The sequence below is a fragment of the Maylandia zebra genome, linkage group LG23 (genome assembly GCF_041146795.1).
Source record: "Maylandia zebra isolate NMK-2024a linkage group LG23, Mzebra_GT3a, whole genome shotgun sequence".
Classification (NCBI taxonomy): Eukaryota; Metazoa; Chordata; class Actinopteri; order Cichliformes; family Cichlidae; genus Maylandia; species Maylandia zebra.
The window spans coordinates 29,658,701-29,685,447 of record NC_135188.1 but is presented as its reverse complement, the minus strand read 5'-3'; the positions used below and the strand labels follow the sequence as shown (position 1 = coordinate 29,685,447).

The 26,747-nt window shown below is 40.6% G+C and overlaps 1 protein-coding gene across 1 annotated transcript; it reads right to left on the bottom strand.

The window, feature by feature from the left end:
- Positions 1-712: 712 nt before the first annotated feature.
- Positions 713-22,789, bottom strand: col8a1b (collagen, type VIII, alpha 1b). Its single transcript, XM_023154202.3, has 3 exons — positions 22,554-22,789; positions 6,038-6,296; positions 713-3,833 (listed from the first exon to the last, which is right to left on the bottom strand). The coding sequence occupies exons 2-3, from the start codon at positions 6,291-6,293 to the stop codon at positions 1,882-1,884; spliced, it is 2,208 nt and encodes a 735-aa protein (XP_023009970.2). The 5' UTR covers positions 6,294-6,296; positions 22,554-22,789; the 3' UTR covers positions 713-1,881.
- Between the last annotated feature and the right edge of the window lie 3,958 nt (positions 22,790-26,747).

Here is a 26,747-nt window from a genome sequence, read left to right as displayed (position 1 = left end):
TCAGACAACCACTCTGAATGCACAAGATGCCAAATGTTGGCCTACAGATAAGCTGCGGCAGCAGACGACCTCACCAGGTGCCGCTCTTCTCAGTGAAAATTAGACAATAGAAAATTGCCTGGTCTGATTTCTGCTGTGATATTTGGACCCCTCAGTGCCAACTGAGGATTGTTTAAATGTCACAGCTTGCCTGAGTATTATTGTTGACCATGTCCAGTCCATCCCACATGACCCCTTATGACCTATCTTCTGATGGGGGCTTACAGCAGAATAATGTGCAATTTCACAAAGCTCAGATCATCTTTAAACTGGTTTCTTGAGCATGTTAATAAGTTCACAGTAGTCATCAGATCTCAATCCAGTAGAGCATCTTCGAGATGTGGCAGAACATTTTGAGATTAACATTTTGGATGTGCAGTTCACATATCTGCGGCAATTGTGTGATGCTGCCATGTCAATATGGTCCAAAATCTCTGAGGAATGTTTCCAGCACTTTGTTGAATCTATACCACAAAGAATCAAGTCCAGACATGGTCCAGTTCAATTTTGCTGTGTTGATTAAGGTCTTGGCTACATGTTTTTCATTCTTGTTGATTGTTATTGGTGTAGGAATCTATAAAGCACAATGTTTTTGCTTTGCAAAGCACAAACATCATCTTAAAAATTAGGTCAAGACGAAATTTTATTTATTTTTTAATTTTTTTTAATTTTTTATTAAACCATCATATTGCCAAGAAAAAACAACAAAGATCAAAATTCACGTATTTACAGCACAGTTTTTGTCTGAAAATAAAGGAATATTAGGAAAAGTACTTTTAAAGAATGTCATACCAAAATGGCTTATCCTCAGTTTGGAAAAAACAAACAAACAAACAAAAAAAAAAACCCACCCAAACAACCAAAGAAAAAAAGTGGCACAGTCATATGAATGGGTACTGCTATTTTATGTGTCCTGCATTTTGGAATGAATTCTCTATTTAGTGTTCAACACACAAGACAAATCCAAGTAATCAGTAGTCAGACAAATAAATTACAGAGAATACTGACAAACTCACACATACCTTTCAGTTTATATTTATTACAAAAAAACAACAAAAAACTAAGGACATCAAAGGGAAAATTCAAACTACTGTGGACAAAACAAACATGTATATTTTTTTGCTGTTCTGTTTTGGACTGTGTGGACTGGTGTGAAATTTAATAAAATAGCCAATGGTTATGTTATTGTTAAGTGAATAAGTGTGGTAAAATGCATATGAATATCTTTTCATATTAAAAAGCTCAACAATACAAAAAACAAAAAAAGTCTAACAATAATTTAATAATTACATGATGAACCCTAATACATAACCCAACTGTAATTTATAACTAAGAAAAATAAAGTGATAGGTTCTTACATGCCCAGTATGCGGTTTATAATTGTAGAACAGAAACTGCTGTCCTGTCAAGTGAATAAAAAGAAGATATACTGTAAATCTGCACTGTATGAGGAGTTATCAGAATCCATGATATACTCTCTGTAGATGAATATAATAATATATGTGTAATTAAGACAATGGAATGGCTAAAAGCCAAGTGATTTATCATAACATTTATATACAAATTTTGGCCATGGTTTTATAACTTCCCTTTCTGATATTTCTTTGTAAGTAAATAGAGTTGTGGTACATACAGTGTTGTTATATTAATAATAATAATAATAATAATAATAATAATAATAATAATAATAATAATAATAACTACAGTAAGAACTAAAGAAGATCTTCCCAATTCTCGATGTAACCCGTTTAACTTGACCTACATTGTACCTTGTGACTTAAGTAGTTTTATTTACATTATGGTCAGATCTGTGCTATTATTCTCACCTTTTTTTATATTTTATTACATAATGTACAGTAGGTATCCAGAAAACGTGGAGTGGACATACTGACCAGCATAAAGTCCTGCTGCCTGCTCCGATGGTAGCTGTATATGCACAGTGTCTCCTTTTCTTAATGGGAGTACAGCACTCCCTGAAGCCTGATCTAGCAATCCCTTTTTATACTCATCATAAGTGTACATAACTGGCTCATTATTCTTCATCAGTGCCACCCACACATTACTTCCTTTGCAGTGTACGTTGTAAGAAAAGTAGTAGATCCCTGGTATGCTACAGGTAAAAACACCATTCTGAGGACTGTAGTCCTGATTGCCATTGTGCAAGAGTTTGTCAAAGATGACAGGGGAACCCACAGGGGGGAATGGATTTGTGAGTTTAGCTGTGAATGCAGGCAGCTCAGGGCCATTTCCACCAATCTCACCTCCATTTGGGTTCTTGTAACCTTGTTTTTGGCCACTGTATGGGCCAGTCATAGGAAGGATCTGTCCAAGGTCAGGAAATGTAGCAGGTTGTCCAGGAGGTCCAGGGGGTCCAGGTTGTCCCGGTTGCCCTGGAAATCCAGGAGGACCACTGGGACCGGGGTTACCTTGTGGACCAACAAGACCTGTGGGTCCTGGGGCTCCCTCACCAGGATAGCCAGGTTTACCTGTTAAGCCTGCATCGCCTTTTCGTCCAGGAAGCCCAGGGGGTCCAATTGGGCCCCCTGGTCCTGCAAGCCCTGGAATACCTTGTGGTCCCTGGGGGCCTTTCTCTCCAGCCTGTCCTCCTTCTCCTCTTGTTCCTGTTAATCCTGCAGCACCAGGGGCACCAGGTAAACCCCTAACACCAGCTTCTCCTTTTGGGCCAGTGGACCCTTGTAAGCCTCTTGGTCCTGGTTGCCCACCCTCTCCTGATCTACCAGGCTGTCCGGGAATCCCTGGAGGACCTGTCTGACCCTTTATTCCTGGATTTCCTCTTGGTCCTATGACACCATCATCTCCTTTTAATCCTGGGAAGCCAAGACTACCAGGAAGGCCTATTGGACCTGGTGGGCCAGGTATTCCACTTGAACCAGTGGGACCAATGACACCTGTGAGACCTGGGTGACCTTTATCACCTTTTGGACCTGGTGCTCCAGGAAGACCAGCATGTCCCTTATGACCCTTAGGTCCTGGAAACCCTGGTTTACCATAACCTGGCAAGCCTGGGTTCCCTGGTAAACCAGGGAGACCTGGTTCCCCCTTCCCTCCAGATACCCCCGGGTGCCCACTGAAACCATCTTTTCCTGGTTTTCCAAATCCTGGTACACCTGGTACGCCTGGTTGGCCTCTTTCACCAGGTGCCCCTGCCAGTCCTGGTTCTCCAGGAGAACCAGGCTTTCCTGGTATTCCTGGATGTCCAGGAAGACCATTCATACCAGGTTTACCAATGCCAGCAATGCCCACCTGTCCAGGTGGACCTGGTGGCCCACCAGGCCCTTTCAAGCCTGGAAAACCAGGTATACCAAGTCCTTTGTCTCCTTTGGGGCCTGGAGGACCAGGAAGCCCAGGCAGACCTTTTTGGCCAGGCTCCCCTAGAGGACCTCGCTGTCCTGGAAGTCCCTGATCTCCTGCTTTTGGAATCCCAGGGAGTCCTGAGGGACCTGGAAGTCCTGGAGGCCCAGGAGGTCCAGTTACGCCTACATCACCATTAGGACCAAGATCACCTTTTGATCCTGGTAATCCAGGTCCTCCAGGTTTTCCTGGCAATCCTGGCATACCAGGTTTTCCAACTCCTGGGTAGCCAGAAGGACCAGGAGGGCCTGGCTTTCCTGGTAAACCTGGCAATCCCTGTCCTGGAAGCCCAGGAGGGCCTTGTGGTCCTGGTGGTCCTGTTGGCCCTGGGGTACCTTGAATTCCTTGCAGTCCCTTTGGGAGACCTTTTACCCCTGGAACAGGAGGGCGTGGACCTTTAGCTCCTCTGGGAAAGGTTTGTCCTGTCAAGGAAAATACTAAAAGAGGTAAGTGTTGACCCACTAAATAATGATCTGACATGATCAGTTATCAGCAGTGTTGGGAAGATTACAGAATACATGCCCCAAAATGTATTTTGTAACATATTCCGTTACGTTACTCAATGAGAGTAACGTATTCTGAATACTTTGGATTACTCAATATATTATCATGCTTTTTTACAACTACATGAATGTCCTATTGCTTTTTGCGACATTACTATTACTATTATGGTTACTCGCCATACCAATAGCAACTAGATTTTTAAATCTTAATATAAAATGAGTAACAGTAGGGTGGACATTTGGTACGGCTGCACTTTTTGCAGTCATCTCGTATAGAAAACTATTCGGTGCGTATATAAAACAGGTCCGTGGCTCTGAACCTTAGTAAAGGGACCTGTGGCTAATATGTCGGGTTCCGTGTCGGGCTCGTAGCCGAAAACTAGCTTTACTTTGTTGTCTGGGTCAACTTTGCTAGCGAGAGACAGAGAGGCGTTGAAAGGCTGCTCCAATGGAACTTATTGTTTCGGAGGAAAACACGAACACAGTGTACAGTGGAGTCTTAATAACGTACTTACAACTGAGCTCGTCAGGCACTCTTTTTGGCTGCAGTTGTTATTATTATATTTACATGCAGTTTCTGCTCACAGAGCAGAAACTGTTTAGATGTTTCTGCTCTGTGACAACTCGTACTTTTCCACTCACCTTTTTCTCCCTCCCTCGCTCACAGACACATAACGGGTATGGCAGTCCATTCTCCCTGCAGCACAGACTACACTGCCCATGAGGCTACATTCTTTAGAGCTATGCCTTTAATACTCTGGCCTATTGCCTTCATATCAAATCATTTTTAAAAATATTTCTTCACGTCATTATGAGACGCGAGATTGAGACACAGGCATTTGAGCCTCTTAATGTGTGTTTTGTTTGGGTTTCCACTGGTGTGGAATTACCAAAAATAGAGAGGGGATAGCCTAACATATGAAACAGGAAAAGAACGCCGTGTAATCCCTTTATTTCAACAAAGTAACTGTATTCTGAATACCACCTTTTTAAACAGTAACTGTAACGTAATACAGTTACTCATATTTTGTATTTTAAATACGTAACGGCGATACATATTCCGTTACTCCCCAACACTGGTTATCAGTAGTTAGTGATCGATGTTAACTAAAAAGATTTTAATACAGTTACTACTCACTGCATCTGAAAATGGATGACCCCTTATTAGGTCATTTGATTATAAATAAATGAACTAATAATGAACTAAAATAATTATTTACAGTGCTGTTGAAATAATGAAAACAGACATAATGAATCTATTGTAAAGTAAGTCGCAAAAGCACAGGAGGAAAGAAAACCAAGAAAAAAAAAGAAAGAAAGAAAATTCAAAACCAGGGAGCGCTCCATGTAAATAATTAATTTATTGTAGCAGTGCACTTAAGTTAATATCTTGTCAGTTTTACGCCATCTCCCCTGTATTTATAATGGAATTTGAAGGCAGTTTTTAGTAAAAAGGTGTTAGTTAGTCAATGCAAAAAAGCTAAGAATTTAGTTCATGTCATATGTTGGAATATACAGATAAATATGTCGATGTCGATCTTACGTGCTGCACAATAATTTTTAATATTTAGTATTTACTGTTATATTCCCATAGATCATCGTAATGATGTTGTTTATTATATTGCTCTCTTTTTTTCTGCTTGTTTTCTCTTTTTTCTTTCTCAACAGGTGATCCAGGTGATTGATATATGTATTTTTTGTCTGCTTATTTTGTTGGTTTTTGTTTTTTTGCCCTTTATCACCATTCCTCTTCCCCTGTGTTTTTCTTTCCCTCTTTCTTTCTCCCCATTCTTTTCCCCAGTCAAGTCTGTCCTTTATTTAGCAGGTTAAAATAAAATAAACAACAAAAGGCGAATCAAATAGACCAATACGGCAAGGCTGGGTTGGTCGATTTGGTAAAGTAAATCCGTTGGGCATCTTTCTTTGCCTTTAGACAATAATTCTGATGGCAAAAGAGCCAAACGGGACAGGCAAAAAACCCCAAAAGAATATATAGATAAATATGTAAAAAGGACCCATTGACGTATTTGATCTGTTTTACAGCAGGTTGTTAGTTTATTAATTATGGTATTAGAAAAGATGCAGGAGCTAAAAGTAATTTTTCACAAACATATTGAACTCACCTTTGCCATCTGTCAGTGGTCTCTCTTTACCCATGTGCAATGGCGGTTGAGGAAACTCTTGTCCATACTGAGGAAGTATTGGCATCTCATTCTCCAGAAACTGTTGCTGTGGATATGCATCATATTGTGGCAATGGCTGGGGCTGTTGGGGTGGCTGTTTATGTCCATAATACACCCCACCATGAGCAAGGTATAGTAAACATAGCTGTAACACTGTGATGAGAAGATAGAAAGAATGGAGGGATACAGCCACCATTTTCTGCAATTGAGAAACAAAAAGTGGAACTATAAGACAGATATAAAGATTTCAGTGAAATTAAATGAAAGCATCTACACACATGAAAAATCTTCGTATCTATCTTCATATCATATCTATATATCTCGTTAGCGGTATCCTTGAGGGTATCTTGAAGGTATCTTGATTCTTTAGATGAATATCAATTAATTTCCAAAACCACTACACATCTTCCCATAAAATACAGAAAATGCTGTTTTGTAAAAGCAAATAAACTTCACAATTTGTATCACAAGTAAACAGCTTTATTGGTTGACATTGATACATATATTTGTATAATGAATGTATTATTTACTTCTAGGTAATTTACTTAATTAATGTGAATAGAGTTTGGTCATTTAGGGTGTCTTGTGCTACTCATCAATGGGATAAATGCTGTGCAAACAGCATTTAATTATTTAGAGAAGAAAATAATAATAATTAAGCCTATTAATGGTTTATGGCCATGCTCTTAAACCATACTGGTACATAGATGAATTCAAATGCCAGGTTTCAAGAGCTTACAAAATTCACTTGTCAAACCAAATATATCACCCAAACCCTCCACTGCACATATGTGACCTAGCTTAGATATCTTTTCAGAAACACTGTGTAAAAGCCTCCCACATCCTTGAAGTGATTCACACATACATATTATAATTAACAGGCCCCACAGGGGATGTGGCCAGTTTTGAACATAATCTTTAATTCTTTAAACATGTCTGCGCTAAGGAGATCAGCTAAGCACTGCCAAAAGCACTGTGTGAAAATAAACACTGATGGGTGAATGCATGTTTTCCTCAGCTGCAGTGTTTGTGTGTCCTGAAACCGAACCAAAGAGATCAAACATTTTGGAAAGCTGCAATAACTGAAGGCTTGCTTACATTTTTTAGAGCAATTATTCTAAAAAGAAAGCTAAGTTGTGTTGGCTGGATTTTTCCAGGGGATTATTTTTAGAATGGAAATACTTATGTGTCTAGTTTCTCTGCAAAATCAGCATGTTAGAGATGTTAGGGTTGATTTGAATATGTTGCAGTAGCTATTGCACAGGTTGCCATCTACTGCATGGTTAACATTGAGATGTGGACACCCATTCAGATATGCACACTTACAGCCAGTTTGGAATCTTTGTACTGTGGGAGGGAACCCACACAGGAACAGGGGGAACAGGCAAGCTCTACACAGAGAGGCCCCAGCTGACTAGTGGACATAAACCCAGGACCCACTTACAGTGAAGTGACTGCACTTCTCATCTAACTATATACATATTTCAATATCAAATAATTAACTGCTAGAGAAAACTACCAGCAGAAGCTTTCAGAATCTTCTCTCCACCATTTTCTAAAAGCCTCATAATGTTATTGAACAATATCTACATATTTCAAGGTTATAAGTTTGATCCTGAGATAAGCCAAGAGGCAACATAATAGCTTAGCATGTAAAAAGTCTTCAGTAAAGTCTTTAGAGTTCAAGTTCGAGTCTGTGTGAGTGTCGATCTCCAGTAATTGAAAAAACTACTAAAAAGCACTCAAAGACAGAAAGAGTCTTGGATGTGCTTCAGACGATTTTGACATTGTGCATTCAACATTCAAACTACTGTGCTTACAAAATACCAACACACATAACACAGCACCTTTTGCAGTTTGGTGCCTAAAAGTCTAAAAAACCTCAAAAAACCTAATCTTGATTCCTCTGTCCTTGCAAATTTTAGACCTATTTCTAAGGTCTCGTTTCTGTCATTTCAGTGTCCCGATAAAGTCAAGACTTGAATGGCGTAAATGTTCTTAATCTTAACAAGGAAAAAAAAGTGATCATCTTTGGACCAAGCTGTAATTCCAGTACCCCAGATCTTGACCTGCACAGTTTAGTACCTTTTGCTAAACCGCATGCAAAAAATTTGGGGGTTATACTGGATAATAAGTTTACCTTTAAGAAACAAATGAACTCTGTTGTACAGCGGTCCTTTTTAAAATTGAGGCTCTTATCCAAGGTGAGATCATTCTTATCTTTTATCTTTGATGTCATTTGTTACTGTGTAATTTTTATCTTTGTACAGCACTTTGGTCAACATTTTGTTGTTATTAAATGTGCTATATAAATAAAAAAATAAAGTAAAGTAAAAGGCTAATTAAACAACTTTAAAAGGGGGAGTTACTGTTTGAGGACTGCTTGTCAGTTTGGACAGTCAAAAGCTTAACTGTCAGTTTGGAGAAATTTGGAGGTTCTAAGTTCAGGCGTTCACTGAGTTTTTGAAGGATAACAGTGAGAGTAAACAGTGAAAAGCTCTATGAATGAACACCTCAAGTGTAGCCTGGAAGTACTAAAGCTAAAGCTTACTGAAGCTGGGTTTGATTCTTATCAGAATTTGGTAATTTATGATGTCTTGGATCTAAATGCTTCAAGAAAACCAGTTTAAATATGTGATTAAACAGCACATATAGACTAGAGATTAATTTTGAAAGGAAAGAGTGAAACTCTAGTCCGGTCAAATAGGTCAGACTGCTTGAAGCTGTGGAGTCTGTTCTTATGAGAGCTGTTATAGTTTGAAGCACAATACCAACAATGAAATGTTCAGAGAAAAACCTAAATGCCATAAAACTCACAGTTAACTGAAAGTTAATTAAAAAAACAACAACATTAAGAATAAAAAAGATCACACTTAAGCACTGCAACACTGATTCACAACCACTCCTGAAGTGAACTTTTGCTTCAGAACTGATATGATCATAACTGAATGACAAATTGTAATGAATTCTGTATCACCTTTTTGTTTTTCAAAGAAGAACATGGCCTTTAATATCACTGACTGTAACTAACTGTCAGAACTAGCAAAACATTTGGGATGAAAATGTCTGTTTAGGTTTGTTTGCCTCCCCTGTTTGTGGAGGATCAGTTCACTCATTATTTCTTTGCCTTTTGTGGATTAAACCTCAGAGGGAAGCAACAACAAACACACCTAATTTATGAAACTTTTTCAGACTTATGGTTTGTGCTTGAACCCCAAATATTTAACAAGGTAAAATACAGCTATATACGCAAACTGCCCCTAATCTAACTATTTCTTTATGTTTAAAGTTCATAGTGGTCACAGGAAGACCAAGGTAATAGGAAAGCCTGTAAGGAAGATTGTTAGAAGACTGGTTGGTGGTTCTATATATTTGGTCCAATTTTTAGATTCAACACCTGAAGTAAAAAATTGAAGAACAACTGAAAGTGCCATGTGTGTATAGCTGTTGGAAAGCATTACTATGAAGCAGTTGCTGCTGCTACTACCCTAATGTAACCCATCAACACTGACCAATATCAGTTATCAGTTATTTATGCCATATGGGTAATAACCCATCCATCCATTCGCTTCCGCTTATCCTTTTTCAGGGTCGCGGGGGGCGCTGGAGCCTATCCCAGCTGTCATAGGGCGAGAGGCGGGGTACACCCTGGACAGGTCGCCAGTCTGTCGCAGGGCCAACATACAGGGACAGACAACCATTCGCACTCACTTTCATTCGCACATTCACACCTAGTGACAATTTGGGTTATCCAATTAACCTATCCCCACTAAGTGCATGTCTTTGGACGGTGGGAGGAAGCCGGAGTACCCGGAGGGAACCCATGCAAACACGGGGAGAACATGCAAACTCCACACAGAAAGACCCCGGCCTGATGTTGGAATTGAACTCAGGACCTTCTTGCTGTGCGGCAACAGTGCTAACCACCGTGCCACCGTGCTGCCATATGGGTAATAACCCATATGGCATAAATAACTGATAACTGATATCGTTAATATTTAAGTAGACTTCCTCAGCATTCAAACTTTGTGTTTCTTTCATGTCAGTGCACTCACATATACAGTGGGGCAAAAAAGTATTTAGTCAGCCAGCGATTGTGCAAGTTCCCCCACTTAAAATGATGACAGAGGTCAGTAATTTGCACCAGAGGTACACTTCAACTGTGAGAGACAGAATGTGAAAAAAAAATCCATGAATTCACATGGTAGGATTTGTAAAGAATTTATTCGTAAATTAGGGTGGAAAATAAGTATTTGGTCACCTCAAACAAGGAAAATCTATGGCTCTCACAGACCTGTAACGTCTTCTGTAAGAAGCTTTTCTGTCCCCCACTCGTTACCTGTATGAATGGCACCTGTTTGAACTCATCATCTGTATAAAAGACACCTGTCCACAGCCTCAAACAGTCAGACTCCAAACTCCGCCATGGCCAAGACCAAAGAGCTTTCGAAGGACACCAGGAAAAGTATTGTAGACCTGCACCAGACTGGGAAGAGTGAATCTACAATAGGCAAGCAGCTTGGTGTGAAAAAAAATCAACTGTGGGAGCAATCATCAGAAAATGGAAGACATACAAGACCACTGATAATCTCCCTCAATCTGGGGCTCCACGCAAGATCTCATCCCGTGGGGTCAAAATGATCATGAGAACGGTGAGCAAAGATCCCAGAACCACACGGGGGGACCTGGTGAATGACCTGCAGAGAGCTGGGACCAAAGTAACAAAGGTCACGATCAGTAACACACTACAACGGCAGGGAATCAAATCCCGCAGTGCCAGACGTGTTCCGCTGCTGAAGCCAGTGCATGTCCAGGCCCGTCTGAAGTTTGCCAGAGAGCACATGGATGATACAGCAGAGGATTGGGAGAATGTCATGTGGTCAGATGAAACCAAAGTAGAACTTTTTGGTATAAACTCAACTCGTCGTGTTTGGAGGAAGAAGAATACTGAGTTGCATCCCAAGAACACCATACCTACTGTGAAGCATGGGGGTGGAAACATCATGCTATGGGGCTGTTTTTCCGCCAAGGGGACAGGACGACTGATCCGTGTTAAGGACAGAATGAATGGGGCCATGTATCGTGAGATTTTGAGCCAAAACCTCCTTCCATCAGTGAGAACTTTGAAGATGAAACGAGGCTGGGTCTTCCAACATGACAATGATCCAAAACACACCGCCCGGGCAACAAAGGAGTGGCTCCGTAAGAAGCATTTGAAAGTCCTGGAGTGGCCTAGCCAGTCTCCAGACCTCAACCCCATAGAAAATCTGTGGCGGGAGTTGAAAGTCCGTGTTGCTCGGCGACAGCCCCAAAACATCACTGCTCTCGAGAAGATCTGCATGGAGGAATGGGCCAAAATACCAGCTACTGTGTGTGCAAACCTGGTAAAGACCTATAGTAAACGTTTGACCTCTGTTATTGCCAACAAAGGTTATGTTACAAAGTATTGAGTTGTATTTTTGTTATTGACCAAATACTTATTTTCCACCCTGATTTACGAATAAATTCTTTACAAATCCTACCATGTGGATTCATGGATTTTTTTTTCACATTCTGTCTCTCACAGTTGAAGTGTACCTCTGGTGCAAATTACTGACCTCTGTCATCATTTTAGGTGGGGGAACTTGCACAATCGGTGGCTGACTAAATACTTTTTTGCCCCACTGTATTTGTTACCCAAATGCTCTGTTGTTTGGCTAAAGCTAACTTGGGCAAAGATATACGTAAATACATGGAAATCTATGGGTAAGGTCTATGACAAGTTACAGAGATATCACCCCAATTAGAGAAACCACCTGAGTCAAAACATGGGGAAGCACCCGTTACATTTGTGCAGCTGGTTCATGGAGGAAAGAGACGTAGGTCATAATGTGGAACAAAGTGTTAAATACAGTGAAAGTGGGACCACTGCAGCCATTATGCATGCCTTTTTATATTTGTTCATGCATCTTCCTTGTCGTGAGCAAATGTTTCTACCAGTGCACTACTGGGCTGTTTTTGGAGGACTGCACACAAACAGTTCTGTGTTGGTTGCATACCCATAGTCCTTTCCTCTGTGTACTCAAAGACCTATGCAATGGTTCCATAAATCCACCCTTAGGCACAAAATATTTGAAAACTCACTGTTGGAACATTTAATTTAAATAGTCATTAAAATTCCAGAGTTTCAGCTGCTGTTTTACATTTTTAATGAATTTCTTCCAGAGAAAAAAAGAACAGACCGCTTCAATAAAAAACGATTTGCCAACTGAGTGAATTTCAGTCATGTCAGCGTTTTAATGTCACATTTTAGGCGAGACAATCTTTTGCTTTTCGTGCATCTCCAAACATTCAGTCTTGGAGCAAAATCACTTGTTTAATCTTTTTCAGCTATAAAGCCAGCAGGAGACTGATCCTCAAATATTGAGCTTCTAAGCAGAACATGGTTTCACACGTTGGGAATTCGCTCTGCAGACAAAAAAGGAACACATGTTTGGCAAGGAAATAACAAAGAGGACCTCCAAGGATATGCCACTCTTCATGGCTCAGAGACATAAAGCATACAAAAACATACCCAGTTTTAATGGGTTGGTTTGCTGCAAAGCAAACAACCCAAGTACATGTTATGCTCGGCTAAGTTCTTTATTATTATTTTTCTTCCTTGGCATTGCCTCCCCACACCATTTGTCATAGTGAGCAAAAATTAGCTGTGAGGCGACTGATTCTATGCAGTTTTAGTTTAGGTTTTACCGTTTTCAAACAGTTAATTAACAATTTGTTGCAAAAACATCATAAAAATTCCTTCCTATTCTCCCCATTGGGTACACCTGTGGCTAAACACTATTGGGTACACTTAGCAGACCATATCAGTAAGTACACCTGTCACTGGCCGGCCACTTTTTAGGCACATCTGTATACACACTACGACTGTTTTGTATAAAGTATACACATGTCTAGCCAAATTTTGAAGAGGTGGCAACAGACAATATTTGGTAGGACATGTTGTGGCAGATCTTTTATACAATATATATAATTTATTTATCCAGATAAAAGGTATTATTGAGATTAAAAATGGCTTTTCCAAGTGGCAAGTATAGTATAACAAATTATGGAAATGAACACAACTGACATTCAATACAGGCAAGTGCACACAAACATCCGAATCAAAACGCAAGCACGGTCCACTCTACACCAGTGTTGTGGTGCTGTGATACAGTTGAAGAGTTTATTGAAGCTTATTAACTTATTGTGTCACGCTGTCAGGGTAGCTGCCCTTAATTATACAGCTAGCCTTTATTTACAGACGGTCGATATCATCAGTCATTTTTTGGTTTACAGACGGTTTAATGGGAAAGCAATTGGAGCGTCTAGACCACAGACTAAATTGCAATAAGTATTGAATTCTAATGACATTGCACTATGTGTTTAGCTTTGATACTTGAGTACCTTGCGTGGCAAACATTATAACACAACAAATAAAGAAACCTGAATCATTTTGTTCTGGGTTATTACACTTTTCCCATCACAACGGCTGCAGTAAAATTCTCATGTATTTGCTTTCCACCTTCGTTTTAAGATTTAAGAGGAACAGCTTCTCCCGGCACAACGAAAGGTTTGCAATTCTTTATCAAGAAGCATGTAGTTATGAGGTGCTTAAAGTAAAAGCACACGCTCTAATAATGACACTTTCACGACACAATCATTGTTTCTGACAAAATTATTGGACAGAGTTTAGTCTAGTCAGGAAACTAGGCATGACCATTATGCATTCACAATTATGTTTCACAGTGAACCTGACAAAAGCTGCAGATGAAAAACAACTACTCTCAAACATCTTTTTTCAACACAATATGGTCTTGCTGTGTCCCTGAACGAATAGCTTGACAATAAATATTTCCTCTCTGCAACAACAACCAAATAGAATCCACTTAGAATCCCTTCTATGATTTAAACTTTCACCTTGTGCATGACCTCAGCTTTGATGAAATCTCTTCAGACACCTCCACACCCGGCACTCGATGACAATCTCATGCAACAAAGACTACTCGGCCCACTGTGGTTCCTGGTTCCTCTCAGCCTCTTTGCCAATACATACAACCGCAGCTGGCTTTGCCTGGTGATGAGCCACCAGTCTTTTATCACCTCTAGATTGGCTTTGGAAATAATCACATTTCCATTTCTCCTCTGGGTTCCTCTCCTGACTTATTCCAGATGTGGGGAATCTATTGCTTGATAAACAAACGGTGAGGAACAGAGGCATGTCATTGCTTATAGACACGGGTGCCAGTCTTAATTGCCTGTGGTCGGGCTTGGCTTTTGTACTTTAAACAGAGGGTCCTTCTTTTCCAATAAGAGTGGGAAACTAACTGTGCTGCAGGATATAAAGCAAACTTTTGAAATTTCAACACCAATGATACATACTGATCATTGACAGAGAAGCCTTTGTGTGCAAGTGTCAAGGCTACAAATTAATGCTGAATGGCTGAGACCATTGTTAGTGAACAAATCCAAATGCAAGAGAAAAACTTCAGAATTCTAAAACAATTTCAAAACAATATCCAGAAGCTAACTGAGCAGGATTTATACTGGCATAATGGACATATTGTCATTTTGGCTGTAAGATTAAAAAAATAATTGTCATCTTTCAGGAACCATTGGAATTTTTCTCTCGAGCCTAAAATGGTTGAGGAGTACAGTAATGTGAAGCGGTAACAACTAGGCAGAGCTTTTTTCTGTCCATGTTCAGATATCAGTACCTTGTGAATGCCTTGTACAACCATGATACTTCAAATATTTATACATTTATAAATAAAGTGTTAAGCTCTATTAAAGCTAAACAATATGTACTGAGCCCTGCGACAGACTGGCGACCTGTCCAGGGTGTACCCCGCCTCTCGCCCCATGACAGCTGGGATAGGCTCCAGCGCCCCCCGTGACCCTGAAAAGGATAAGCAGAAGCAAATGAATGGAATATGTACTGAGGTTTTCCAGACATCCTCTGACAGTGTGGTGTTAACTTATCCAACATTTTGGATGCATGGCAATCATGGTCACAATGTAGGATCAAGTGGATGAAGTGAACAAGGCCCCATTACACCTAGAGACCTAGAGACCATTAAGCCTAGAGACTGGTCTGCAACCATCTGGCAACCATCTGGTACTCCCCAACCATTTGGGGAGTACACTAATAGCAATAGTCCAATATGGTGGACAACGTTCAAGCATTGTGCACATGATGTCACGTGAGAAAATTAGTCCAGACATATTTTTACATTTCTAGGAAGACATTGCTATCTTCAGCAAAACAATGCCAAACTTCACTGTGCATCATTTCCAAGAGCATGACTAAACATAAGTAAAGAAAGTACTATGCAGTAATACTGATGGGTTAGGAAGCTCTTAGTGTCACAAAGGTTCCTCTCTTTTTATCTGGACAGGTCACCATAGAAACTTTGACTAGGTCAAAGTGAATTTAGGATTGTTGAATGTGTCTTTTGTCCTGTCTTCCTCTTTTCATCCCCAACTGGTCACGGCAAATGGCTGCCCCTCCCCGAGACTGGCTCTGTCTGGGGTTTCTTCCTGTTAAAAGGGAGTTTTTCCTTCCCACTGTCACCAGGTGCTTGCTCAAAGGAGTCATCTAATTGTTAGGGTATGACTCTATTATTGTAGGGTCTTTACAATGCAATGTAAAACACTTTGAGGCAGGCTACTGTTATTGTGATTTGGTGCTATATAAATAAAATTGAATTGAATTGAAGTTAACATAAAGAAAGCATGAAATGATCTGGCTCATGATTCAGGCTTCAGCATCATGCTTTATTTCATTTCAACAACCCTGCCATGGGGATTTCACTACCTGAGCTCCAGCAGACCCAAGAACAATACAGATGTTGTTCTCTTCAACTGACCTTTTTTTTTTTTTTTAAATAGACTGAGTCAAAACACACTAAAATATGAACATCGCTTTTGGACGGTCAAAACAAACCCATCTGACCTCGTAAGACACAATATTCTCATACAATAATGTGTGTAACAATTCTGTCAGTGTAATGTGGAAACGCTTTTCAGCTCCTACACACAAACACAAAGGAATGCAACAATCAGCTGACAGGAACACGAGCGCCAAGACGACATCTGGGGAATGTACCTGAGTATACGTGCGACCCACTGCATGAATTTATGTGAGCTGATGCTAACCTTTATAAGAAAAACACACCACCGCTACAGTCTCAGTCTGGAGTACTCACACTGTGGGTATGCTTGGAGTTTCTGCAGACAAGGACAACAACACACACCTGAAGCCAAAAACAACTAACTCACTGTATCCAGAACCATGATAGGAAAATAAAGTCAAAACAGCTCTACTAATAATGATATCTATCAGACAGGACCTGTAGTGAGGCAAGTGGCTCAATAGAGGGTGCCAAACTACATTACTACTCAGATTTTCAGTTCATCAATACAGTCTATTTTGTTTACTTGCCTTTTTCACAGGCTGGGTGGATACTGGCTGTAGCTCAGGTGGCAGAGCAGGTCAGCCACTAATCTGAAGGTTGGTGGTTTGATCCCAGGCTGCCTCCTGGCGGCATGCCAAATATCCTTGGGCAAGATACTAACCCCGTGTTTGCCTACTGGTGGTGGTCAGAGGGCCCGGTGGCGCCAGTGTCCGGCAGCCTCGCCTCTGTCAGTGCGCCCCAGGGCAGCTGTGGCTACAATGTAGCTTACCATCACCAGTGTGTGAATGGGTGAATGACTGAATGTAGTGTGAAGCGCTTTGGGGTCCTTAGGGACTAGAAAAGCGCTATACAAATGCCGGCCATTAGTCCAGTGGGGGAAAAAGATATCCTGGCAAAGGCTGCTTTTTAATAATAAGATTTATTTTTGTTGTTTATCATAATTTATACTACGTTTTGTGCATCATCATCATCCCCATTTTCCTCCTTGTTATTCTCCAAGCCTGTGCTGCTTTTCTCTTTTGTTTTCACTCTAAGCAGCTGATTCATCTCAGCTCAATCATCATGTAACTTTTTGATCATTTCTCCCTCTTCCTGCTCATCTTCATAGTGAGAATATTAACTTTCCCCCCTAAGCAGTGAGTTAAAAAATGAAGAAAAATGGGTGTGAACGCTTCCCCAGCTCAGCTTCCTATCTCTCCATCTTTGCTAACTTTGCTTTCTTATATATATATCTTTCAGCTTTTGCCATTGATGTCACATCTACACACAGCCTCAAATCCCACAATGCATGGATGTAGCACCTGGATGCATTTTTAATTGCTCACCGCTCACTCTATCCTTTGAAAAGCCTTGCACATACACCCACGCAGTCCACCCGACCTCATCACCCATCTCACTGACATATTTTTCCCTCTCCTGCAGTTGTAGGAACCACAAGTCACAGAGTGCCTGCCCACAATTTTCATTTCAGGGCAAAAACTGGAGTGGGAGGAGAATTATTTTCCTATTAGCTTTTGAGTTCTGTCAAAACAGAGTATCTGATGTCAGTGGACAGCAACTAATAGCAACCCAGACCGAAGAGGCACTTTAGGTTGTTTCCATGTTTAAAGAAAAAGAAATTCAATGAGAAGAAAGGATGAGAACGTTTATGTTTGGATCTTATCGAATTTGATTTAAATAGGGAAGATTTATAGGTACAGCAACAAAGAAATGCTTGCATCAGATTTAGACTTTTCCCTTGAACTTTGTGCGGTCTCTGCCGCAATCTTTCTTGGTCTCCCTCGTATTTAGCTGGTGCTAAAAATGGACCCGTGAAAGAATATTTTTAAAAGTAATAACAATGTTTGGCTAATAATCAGATCTGATCAGTAATACTGTGCTAAAACCACAGACTCCACTGGAGAATTCTGCAGCTGCATAAATAGATTTCCAGTTATGAGCAAATCAGGGAACAGCACACCCTGTGTTGCCTCTGTTTTTCCAATTCCCAATCAGATACTATATTTACTCAAGCGCTAATGTTTGTGCTTTTCTACTTACTATTTCACTGGGAAATATCGTCCAGTGTAGAAGAACAGAAGTTCAGCTGTCACATTTCAGATGTCCACAGTAAACTTTCCATCCAGATGTAGTGCATATTTGGAAAAAAAAAACTGGAGTTTTCCCACTCGCTTTGTTTTTAAAATGCAAATTTTAAACATGCGCGAAACAGGTGGTTGGAAAGTTGATAGCACCAAATGGTGATTTCCCCTCACACATGTTTTCATTTAAATACTGTGGAAAGCAAATGAGGTCAAATATAACATTTCACAAAAAAAAAACCCCAACTCAACAATAAAAATCTTAAAAATAATATAGACGTGACATATATATTATTTTAACCCTTTGGATGCATTTTGTTCTTTTTTGTAAAAGCATGGAGAGGCCTGACTCTTAAAAAAATGGATCAAACGGCTACAAAAGCAAAAGGTTACTTGCACACTGATTTTATAGCTTGTAGCACCTTTAGTTGCAATAACTAACTAAATAAATAAAGTAATAAAGTAACAGTTTTCTTTTTGACTTAAACAGTCTGTCACATCATTGTGGGCCAATTCTAGACCCCTCTTTTTTTTTTACAAAGTTTGTTCAGGATATTGAGATTTGGAAGCATTCATGTATGCACAGCTCTCTTAAGGTCCTACCACAGCATGCCTGCACTTTGACTGACCCATTGTGACACCTTAATTGTTTTTTTTTTTTTTATCAGCCATTCTGTTATAATTTTGCTGCTGTGCTTGGGATCATTGCCCTTTTTTATGCCTGAATTTGGACTAAGCTTTAGCTGTCCAAAGACAGATGGTCTCACATTTAAGTCCATACAGAGAAGTTCATGGTCGTCTTAATGACTGCAAGGCGCCGAATTCCTGTGGCTGCAAAACGAACCCAAATCATCACTTGGCCACCACTGTGATGCGTTTGATATTAAGTGTTCGTGTTGATATGCTTTGTTTGCTTTTGTGCATTAGGGATTATGCCAAACATCTCCATCCATTAGGTTTACAACACCAGAAGTGTTTTTTTTAGAGAGAAGACACTTTCTCCTGGAAACCCTACTAAACAATTCACACTTGTTTAATTTTTTTCTAATCGTGTTATCATGAACTTTAACATTTAACATGCTAACTGAGGCCTGTAGAGTCTGTATTTCTTGTGTTTGTTGTAGTTTCTTTAAGAGTTGTGTGGTCTGACCTTAGGATGAATTTGCTGAGAAGACTGTCTTTGAGTTGACAAAAACGGAATGCTCCAGACCAGCAAACAATTTTTGAGATACTTACCTTTGTAATTCCTACAAGAGCAGTAAGTTTACTGCATAGAGAACTGTAAAAACTCTTTTTCACATGCTTGTTAATGTTCAAGTCATGCTTATGGCAAGAACATCAGACTCTAATTTCTGTCAAGCCTTCATAATGTAAATTCATAACTTTTACTATGTTTTATTGGTGTTTCTACTTAAATACACCTCTGAAAATGTGCTGGTAAAGACCCAAACATGCCAAGTTCTGTCCTCAAACTGACGTCAAAAACCACTGAAGGTTTCCAACATGTTAAGATGAATGGTTTTGCAATATAGTACTGAGGATATTAAAATCACGAGCACGATTCGGTATATGATCCCTTCCAGAGGAGTAGTAATTGCTGTAGTTTGGAGGTTGGGAGCAGTCTAATATTTAAAAATGACTGGGTGGTGATTATATGTTGCTTTGAGAAGGGTTGTATTTGGGTTTTATCACCAGCAATTTCATTTTGATGGTTTCCTCTACCTCTACAGTTGATCAATCATTGAATGCACTCATATCAATTTTACTGCAATCATAAAGTGGGCTGGGGAGCATTTACGGCTTGATGTGACATGCATACATCGCCTGTACTGGTGACATGACAACAGCCAAGGGAAGCTTAATGTGTTATACAGTCACACCATAAAATATGCCACTCAGGGAAAAAATATGTTCCTCCCTTTTCCTACTTCCAGATGTTTTCGCAGCACACTATTTATGAGGGATTATAAGAACTAGGACTCCTTCTACTTAGGAGTTTAGATAAGAGTCACTTTGTAATAAATCTGCAAAATTTAAAGCTGGAACTACAAAGTGGTGTTTTGAAACAGAGCTACCACCTGTGGCTTTGAAAGAAAGTAAAGCGTGTCAGGACAGCAGCTAATGTGGAACCATTAACAGTATCTGTATTTGATTAACACTGTAAGATTGCCATAAAGTGAACCTGATTTCATCATTTGAGACATTTCTATGGCTGCAGTACTCTGCACAGTAGCACGAGACCATTTGGACACATGGCCTGAAATCACAGAGGCTGCAGCTGTGGGATCAAGAGGCACATTCCCTCAGAGCTGCATAAACACTTCCTGTTTGGTAGGTGAGAACTGCAAAGGAGTCAGACTCGGAGAGGAGAGCTGTCAAGAGACATTAACAGAGTAATAAATATGTGAAATCACCTCATGCTCACAGATACTCCTAGCAAACAAGATGAAGTATCCCTTAAATAGTGGAATAATTTGACCTAAAATACAGCCAAATAGCTGATAAATAGCTTGATTTCTGTTCACTGTAAGAAATGGTTACAGAAATATTTCACCATTTTGGGAAATATTGTGATTTTTGATGAAAGTTTGATGCAAACACTGAGAGTAAAGTAAATATGAAAGCTAGCAAGAGCATTAGCTTAGTACAAAGACAAGAGGGGGCAGCTAGCTTGGTTATGTTCAAAGATTAAAAAAAAAAATCTCCATATTTTAAAATCTTACTACAGCAATTTTTAAAGGAACTTTGTCACATTGCATACACATTGTTGCTTACAGACACATATAAAGGGTTTTTTAAATATATGTTTTCAGTCTTTTTTTCCAAACTACGCTAATAGCTGCTTCAGATTTAGCATTTAGCATAGAGTTGCGACTCTTCATCAAAAAGCCACCAAAATACATTTTCTTTACTATTTGGCAGCATGTTGTAACAGTTTTAAATGGCGAAGCTTTTCTGGGGCCAAAAAACTCAAGTGCTCACTTGAGCAGATACAGCGACATCCTGGCCCTTGGACGCAAACACTAACCCTCCCAAAAAAACCCAAACTGACCACATTTGCGAGGCTTCAAACAGTCTCATTCTCAAAATCCAAACTTTTTAAGTAACTTAAAACTGATCTGCAGATTGAGTTGAACTTTATTACAAATTTCCTCTTCTGACAACATAACAAATGCAGTCCTAGAAAAACAATGAAAAACACATGCAAGCTTCTTGGATGTCTGTTAGGTCCAGACATGTTATTGCTAAGGAAAAATGGTTGATCATCTTATCTTGATGTGAGCTGTCTGGACCTCTTTATATCCACAGCTTATTAAATTACCAAAACCCATATTAACAGTTGTAGTTTATTAATATAAATATATAACCCTAGATACGGGTGCTGCTTTTAAAGAATGGTACATGAATTTAGAGAAAAAAAAGATATTTCACATCTCCCACTTACAAAACTTATCGCCTCAGTCATCACACAAGTCTGTATAGCTCATTACATGTGCGGCTCTGCTGGCACCAAATTAATCTGCTTTAATGCCACTTTTGCAGTGTAAAATTTTTTGAATGAACCCAAACAACTTCATCTTTGACATATTTAACATGATCATAACATGGACACATGGTTTCTTTACGCTTTACGGACAGGTGCACATTGAGATTTAATGTCCTTAAACTATGCTGAGAGGATAAAGATACAATAAGTCTGATCGCTTTGCATCGTGTCATTTTGAACCACCACATCAGAAAATTTATTTTAAAGTCTGGCTTGCAGTATGAAACTCTGAAAACCTTCACTTCTGCATGACAGTGAAGAAGAAGACAACGAAGAAGCAGAAGAGGTTTTCTAAAAGAAAATTTAATGAAGCATAAAAATTTCTGTCTCCAGCCCGCAGCACCAGTGTTCTGCTGAGGAGACTTTTTTCTTAAATCCTGTTTCCTCTTATTTATGCGGGACAGATTACTGCTCAAAAGCTCTTAACACCTAAATCTTCTTATCCATAAACACAGGAGGAAAAAGTGCATGTTTTTCTTGTCCTGAAAAACATGCACCTAAACTTTCTAAAATGTCAAGGCATTCCACTAACTGGTGCTAAATCCTGCCGAGACGCTGCACTGTGCATTTATTTTAACAAGCTTAAGCCCAGGTTATTCTTCCCAGGTGTCTCTTTTGGATTTTCTTTTCTTTCTCCCTCTTTCTCTGCATTGGGAAAAATGTCAGATGTGATCTGCGGAGACATCTCAGCCCATTCTTCACAGCTGTGAAGTAGGATGTCTTATGATACATTTACTTGCTTCTCAGTTTCCATGTTCCTTTGCATGTGCAATCCCAAAAGGCAAAAAAGGAAAATGATCCAATCTCTGCCTTGCAATCAGACGACCATGCCAAAGCAAAACCAAATCAAAATGAACACATTTAACTATAAGACTTGATGATGCATCACTTACCTTTGTGTGTGCTGCTGCTGCTGCTGTGGTATCACTGAGCTTTTAAGGAGTTTGTGACAGACGCTGAACAGCAGCACTGGTGAGGGTTTGGCTTTTATCTACAGGTGGGTGGAGCTGCACAGGCTGAGAGCACAGAGGAGCTGGATCTGTGCACGAGGAGAGACGGGGGGAAGAAAACAGGATCTGTGTGAGAGAGAAACCACTACTTGAACTCCATGTTTGCAGCATTAAGAGGTTATTATACACAGAAACAAAGTGAGGGGAAAGAAGAAACCCAATCAGCTGCACGAGGAGGAAGATTCTCGTTTGACTTGGACCTCTCAGTGCATTCTTTGCATGGAGAAAGATTTAAGGGCAGGGTCTTACTCTGGTTAGCCAATGCTAGCTGAGGTTAGGCTCTAGCTAAGTGGGGAGGTTTTTGTGGCAACCAAAGTGCACACACAGTAGTTGATAAAACAACCTTACCACAAAGGACTATTTAGAAACTGGTCAAATTGTTCACATTTCTACTTTTTAAGGACTTTTGAGACAACATAAGAGAGGATATGAAGCTACTTAACATTGGAATTGTGTTTTCTTATTTAAAATAAAAGTAATAATCAAACAGATCTATTAGTATAAAACTCCTACTCATAACTGAGCAGCGGTACATCACAAATTTGACCTAAATGCTAGCTACTAGCATTCTTTGCTCACAATGAGAGCGGTAACAAGCCTTAAGTTACTGCAAATACCATGCTTATGTGCTCCTGACGTGTATTTCAGGACATTTATACATATAAGTACAGCTAAATAATGACACGGTGAATGATTTTGCATCGTAACTGTGAAAAAGTTGCGTGTGCAAGCCTGAATACTTCTCATCCTCAGTGGTCACCATCTTACTTTTGTACTCAGCCAAATTCCAGCCTGTAGGTGGAGGATTAATGTTGGTGCCAACACCAGTGGCTTAAAAGAGTTTGTGTTGATGTTCAGTGTTTATCTGTGTTTAAATGTTCTATTAAATGTAAGAGAATTTAATGAGTTCTGCTGTCAAAGTCTCATCAAGTGTCAAAAGTTTGCAAAATACAGCAGTTACAGTGTAAGTCGGTTATTGCGAGTGCTTTTTTCTCACAAAGAGAGCTTGTGGTTGTCTAAATTGTATATAACATTCTTTCTTACGGGCAGCAGGGGGCAACTCTTATGATTTGAAAAGGAAGATCACTTGTATTGAGATTTATAGGAAAACAGCCCTTTGGCTTCCTCAATCTATGACCTCAGTGAACTTTTTCCTGGAGAAGTCAATGTCTTAATCACTAGTTTCATGTCTTACTGAGTACGAATTTCTTTTCTTAAAAATGTAAATAATGTTCTAATATTTTCCTCTAATCTTTTTCTCAATCAGTGATCCAAACTCAAACCGCCTTTCTACACAGTTTAATCAGTTCTAATTGGATCTCATCTCTCCAGAACATTTTCGTCTCATTTTTATTCGCTGACAAAAGTGCCAATACATTTAACCATATAGTTTTTGTGCTAATAGGAGCCAAGCTAAGTTGAGCTAAACTAAGGCTGTGCAGACCTGCATCGGGCGCCCATGCAGCTCCTCTCCACAGCTTTTACATTGAAAAGTTGACAGTGTTTAGCTTTAGTCCAAAGTCCACCAAACAGAGACGGCATGGGGTGATCATGGACCTTCTGAACAGCTGTTTCAAATCTGAGAATTATTCTTTGAGCTTTTGTTTGTGTTACTATTTTACTTCTTTAGTTCTTGTGTTGTCATGCAGGGGTTGCTTTTAAAGAAAACATTTTGGTTCCCCCCTCTGTCAGCTTTTTTGCGTCTCAGTCTCACAGCAATAATTTGTGTTCATTACAGCAATTTGCAAGCAGCCATGACTTCACTTACTGTTTACTACTAATTAATGTGGACAGAAAAATGAAGTCCAGGCATATTTATGAAAACAATGTGTATTTTTTGAAAGTTTGGATAGATAAACCTAATCTTCATTTTTCACAATTTTTCTTGCGAAGCCAACTCAAAGACCAAACAGCAGAAATTGGTTTTCCCAGCACACCAGAGAACAAGAAGCAGTCAGCTGCATGGAAATACTGACATCATACCTGTCTGCATGCAGAATTGCTGTTCATTAGCCTGCCACTTAGATCCCGAGGCCAAGTCGCTCCAGCAACATGAAAAGCTCAGACAACCCCGACGAAGTTTCTTATTACTTGCTGTTTTTCTGTTCCTCGGTCAACCTCCTTTCATCTTGGTTAGTCAGCTCCTAGTCATGTATAATACTAACAAGTGGAGCTGTGATTTGTATCTGCTCCATTCTTCTTGTTTCTCTGAAAACTTGGGAAATAGGATTAATGCTTTCCAGTGGACATGACTTTCAAAACCCGAAGCATATCCGTGTCAAACAATCCCACTGTTTCCCTGAAAAGATGCTGAAGGAGCTATAAAAGTGGTTCCATATGATTGACTGAAATGTGATTTATCCAGTCACCATCAGCATAATTTACTGGCTGGCATGTATTTTGCCTACCATTTGGCAAAAGCTTGATATATGACGTGCTCCAAAACTAACAAGACTGAAATGAAGTGTGTGTGTGTGTGTGTGTGTGTGTGTGTGTGGGGGGGGGGGGGGGGGGGGGGGGGGGGGGGGGTGTCAACCAGTCAGAATCAGCTTTTTTTTGGATTCCCTCTCTGTTGCGATCACTTGAGGGCAAATTGAATGTAGTAACAACACTCCACAGTGGATTTTGTGGCCAAGTAATTGTAACTTGCCTTTTGAAAAGATGCCAGCTTGGTCTTTGTGGTCTTTGTGGGTGAGACTGATGGGCACTGAAAAAATGCTAGGGGCTAAGCTGGTGAGACTGACAAAATAACGTGTACGGCAGTGTGATTATTGAAAAAAGGAAGAAGGAATTCGTGAGAAAACAGAAATTTGTGGTGCTTTTGTTTCATTATAGCCCACCTGAATACAGGCTAGACGGGCGCGTCACTGCAACTCCCCCTGGCTTCTGCTCCGCGGCTGCTGAGTGAGCCCTCATCTGGGACTCTCCTCAGCTCTTTCTGGGACAGTGGCGCGGCTGCCCCTCTGTTGGTCTTCCTTGGTCTCTTGTGTTCTGGGGGCCTCTGGATGTCTGGAGTTTTGATCTCCTCCATACCTGCTTCATGTCCTGGAGGATGGAGCTGTGGCCCCCCCACACCCTCTAGCAGATGAGAGCATGAGGGGGGGAATGGATGTTTGTGTCTGTGTGTGCCTGTATGTCTGTGTCTATATGTCAGGTTGGGTATCAGACGCCACCTCTCTGGGGACACCTCAGGCCCTCCAAGGTTTGGAGGCCTATCTCCACCCACCACCACTTCCCCTGCCAGTGGCGGACTCCCTCAGGTGTCGGTGCGTTGGTGGTTCTTTGTGTCTGGGGATGGGCGTCCAGGTACACACCGGCTCACTCCTTGGCGGCCGCTTATCGGGGCCTGGAGCCTGGGGCTCGCTCGGGCCCCTTCGGAGGTGGGGTGCCCCCGGCCTCTCGGCCTGGGGCTCGGTCACTCAGGCACAGCTGGCGGCCGGCGGAGCTCATGGGCGCGTCACTGCAACTCCCCCTGGCTTCTGCTCCGCGGCTGCTGAGTGAGCCCTCATCTGGGACTCTCCTCAGCTCTTACTGGAACAGTGGCGCGGCTGCCCCTCTGTTGGTCTTCCATGGTCTCTTGTGTTCTGGGGGCCTCTGGATGTCTGGAGTTTTGATCTCCTCCATACCTGCTTCACACCCTGGAGGACGGGGCTGTGGCCCCCCCACACTCCCTAGCAGATCGTTACATGGAGAAACCTTTGGAATACAAGCGCGCTGATCCACACAGGTATGCACACGGGTGTTCACTGCTCGTAGACCCAAATTACACCTTTCTTGGCTGCTACTTCGAAGCACATCTGTCCTGCGTGCTGCACAACAACATTGAATATTTAGTATTTACTGCTGTTTACACTTAGCTAGATTAACGCGATGGTGTTGTGTTTAGTATGTTGCTTTGTTTTTTTTTTTTTGTCTTTTTTGCTTGTTTTCTATTCTTCTCTCAACAGGTGATCCAGGAGATCTTTATTTTTTTTCTCCCCCCCCCCCTTTCTCACTGTCCCTCTCCCCTTCTGTTTTTCCTTTCCTTCCTCTTTCTTTCTCCCTTTCCTATCCCTCACTCATGTCTGTCCCGTCTGT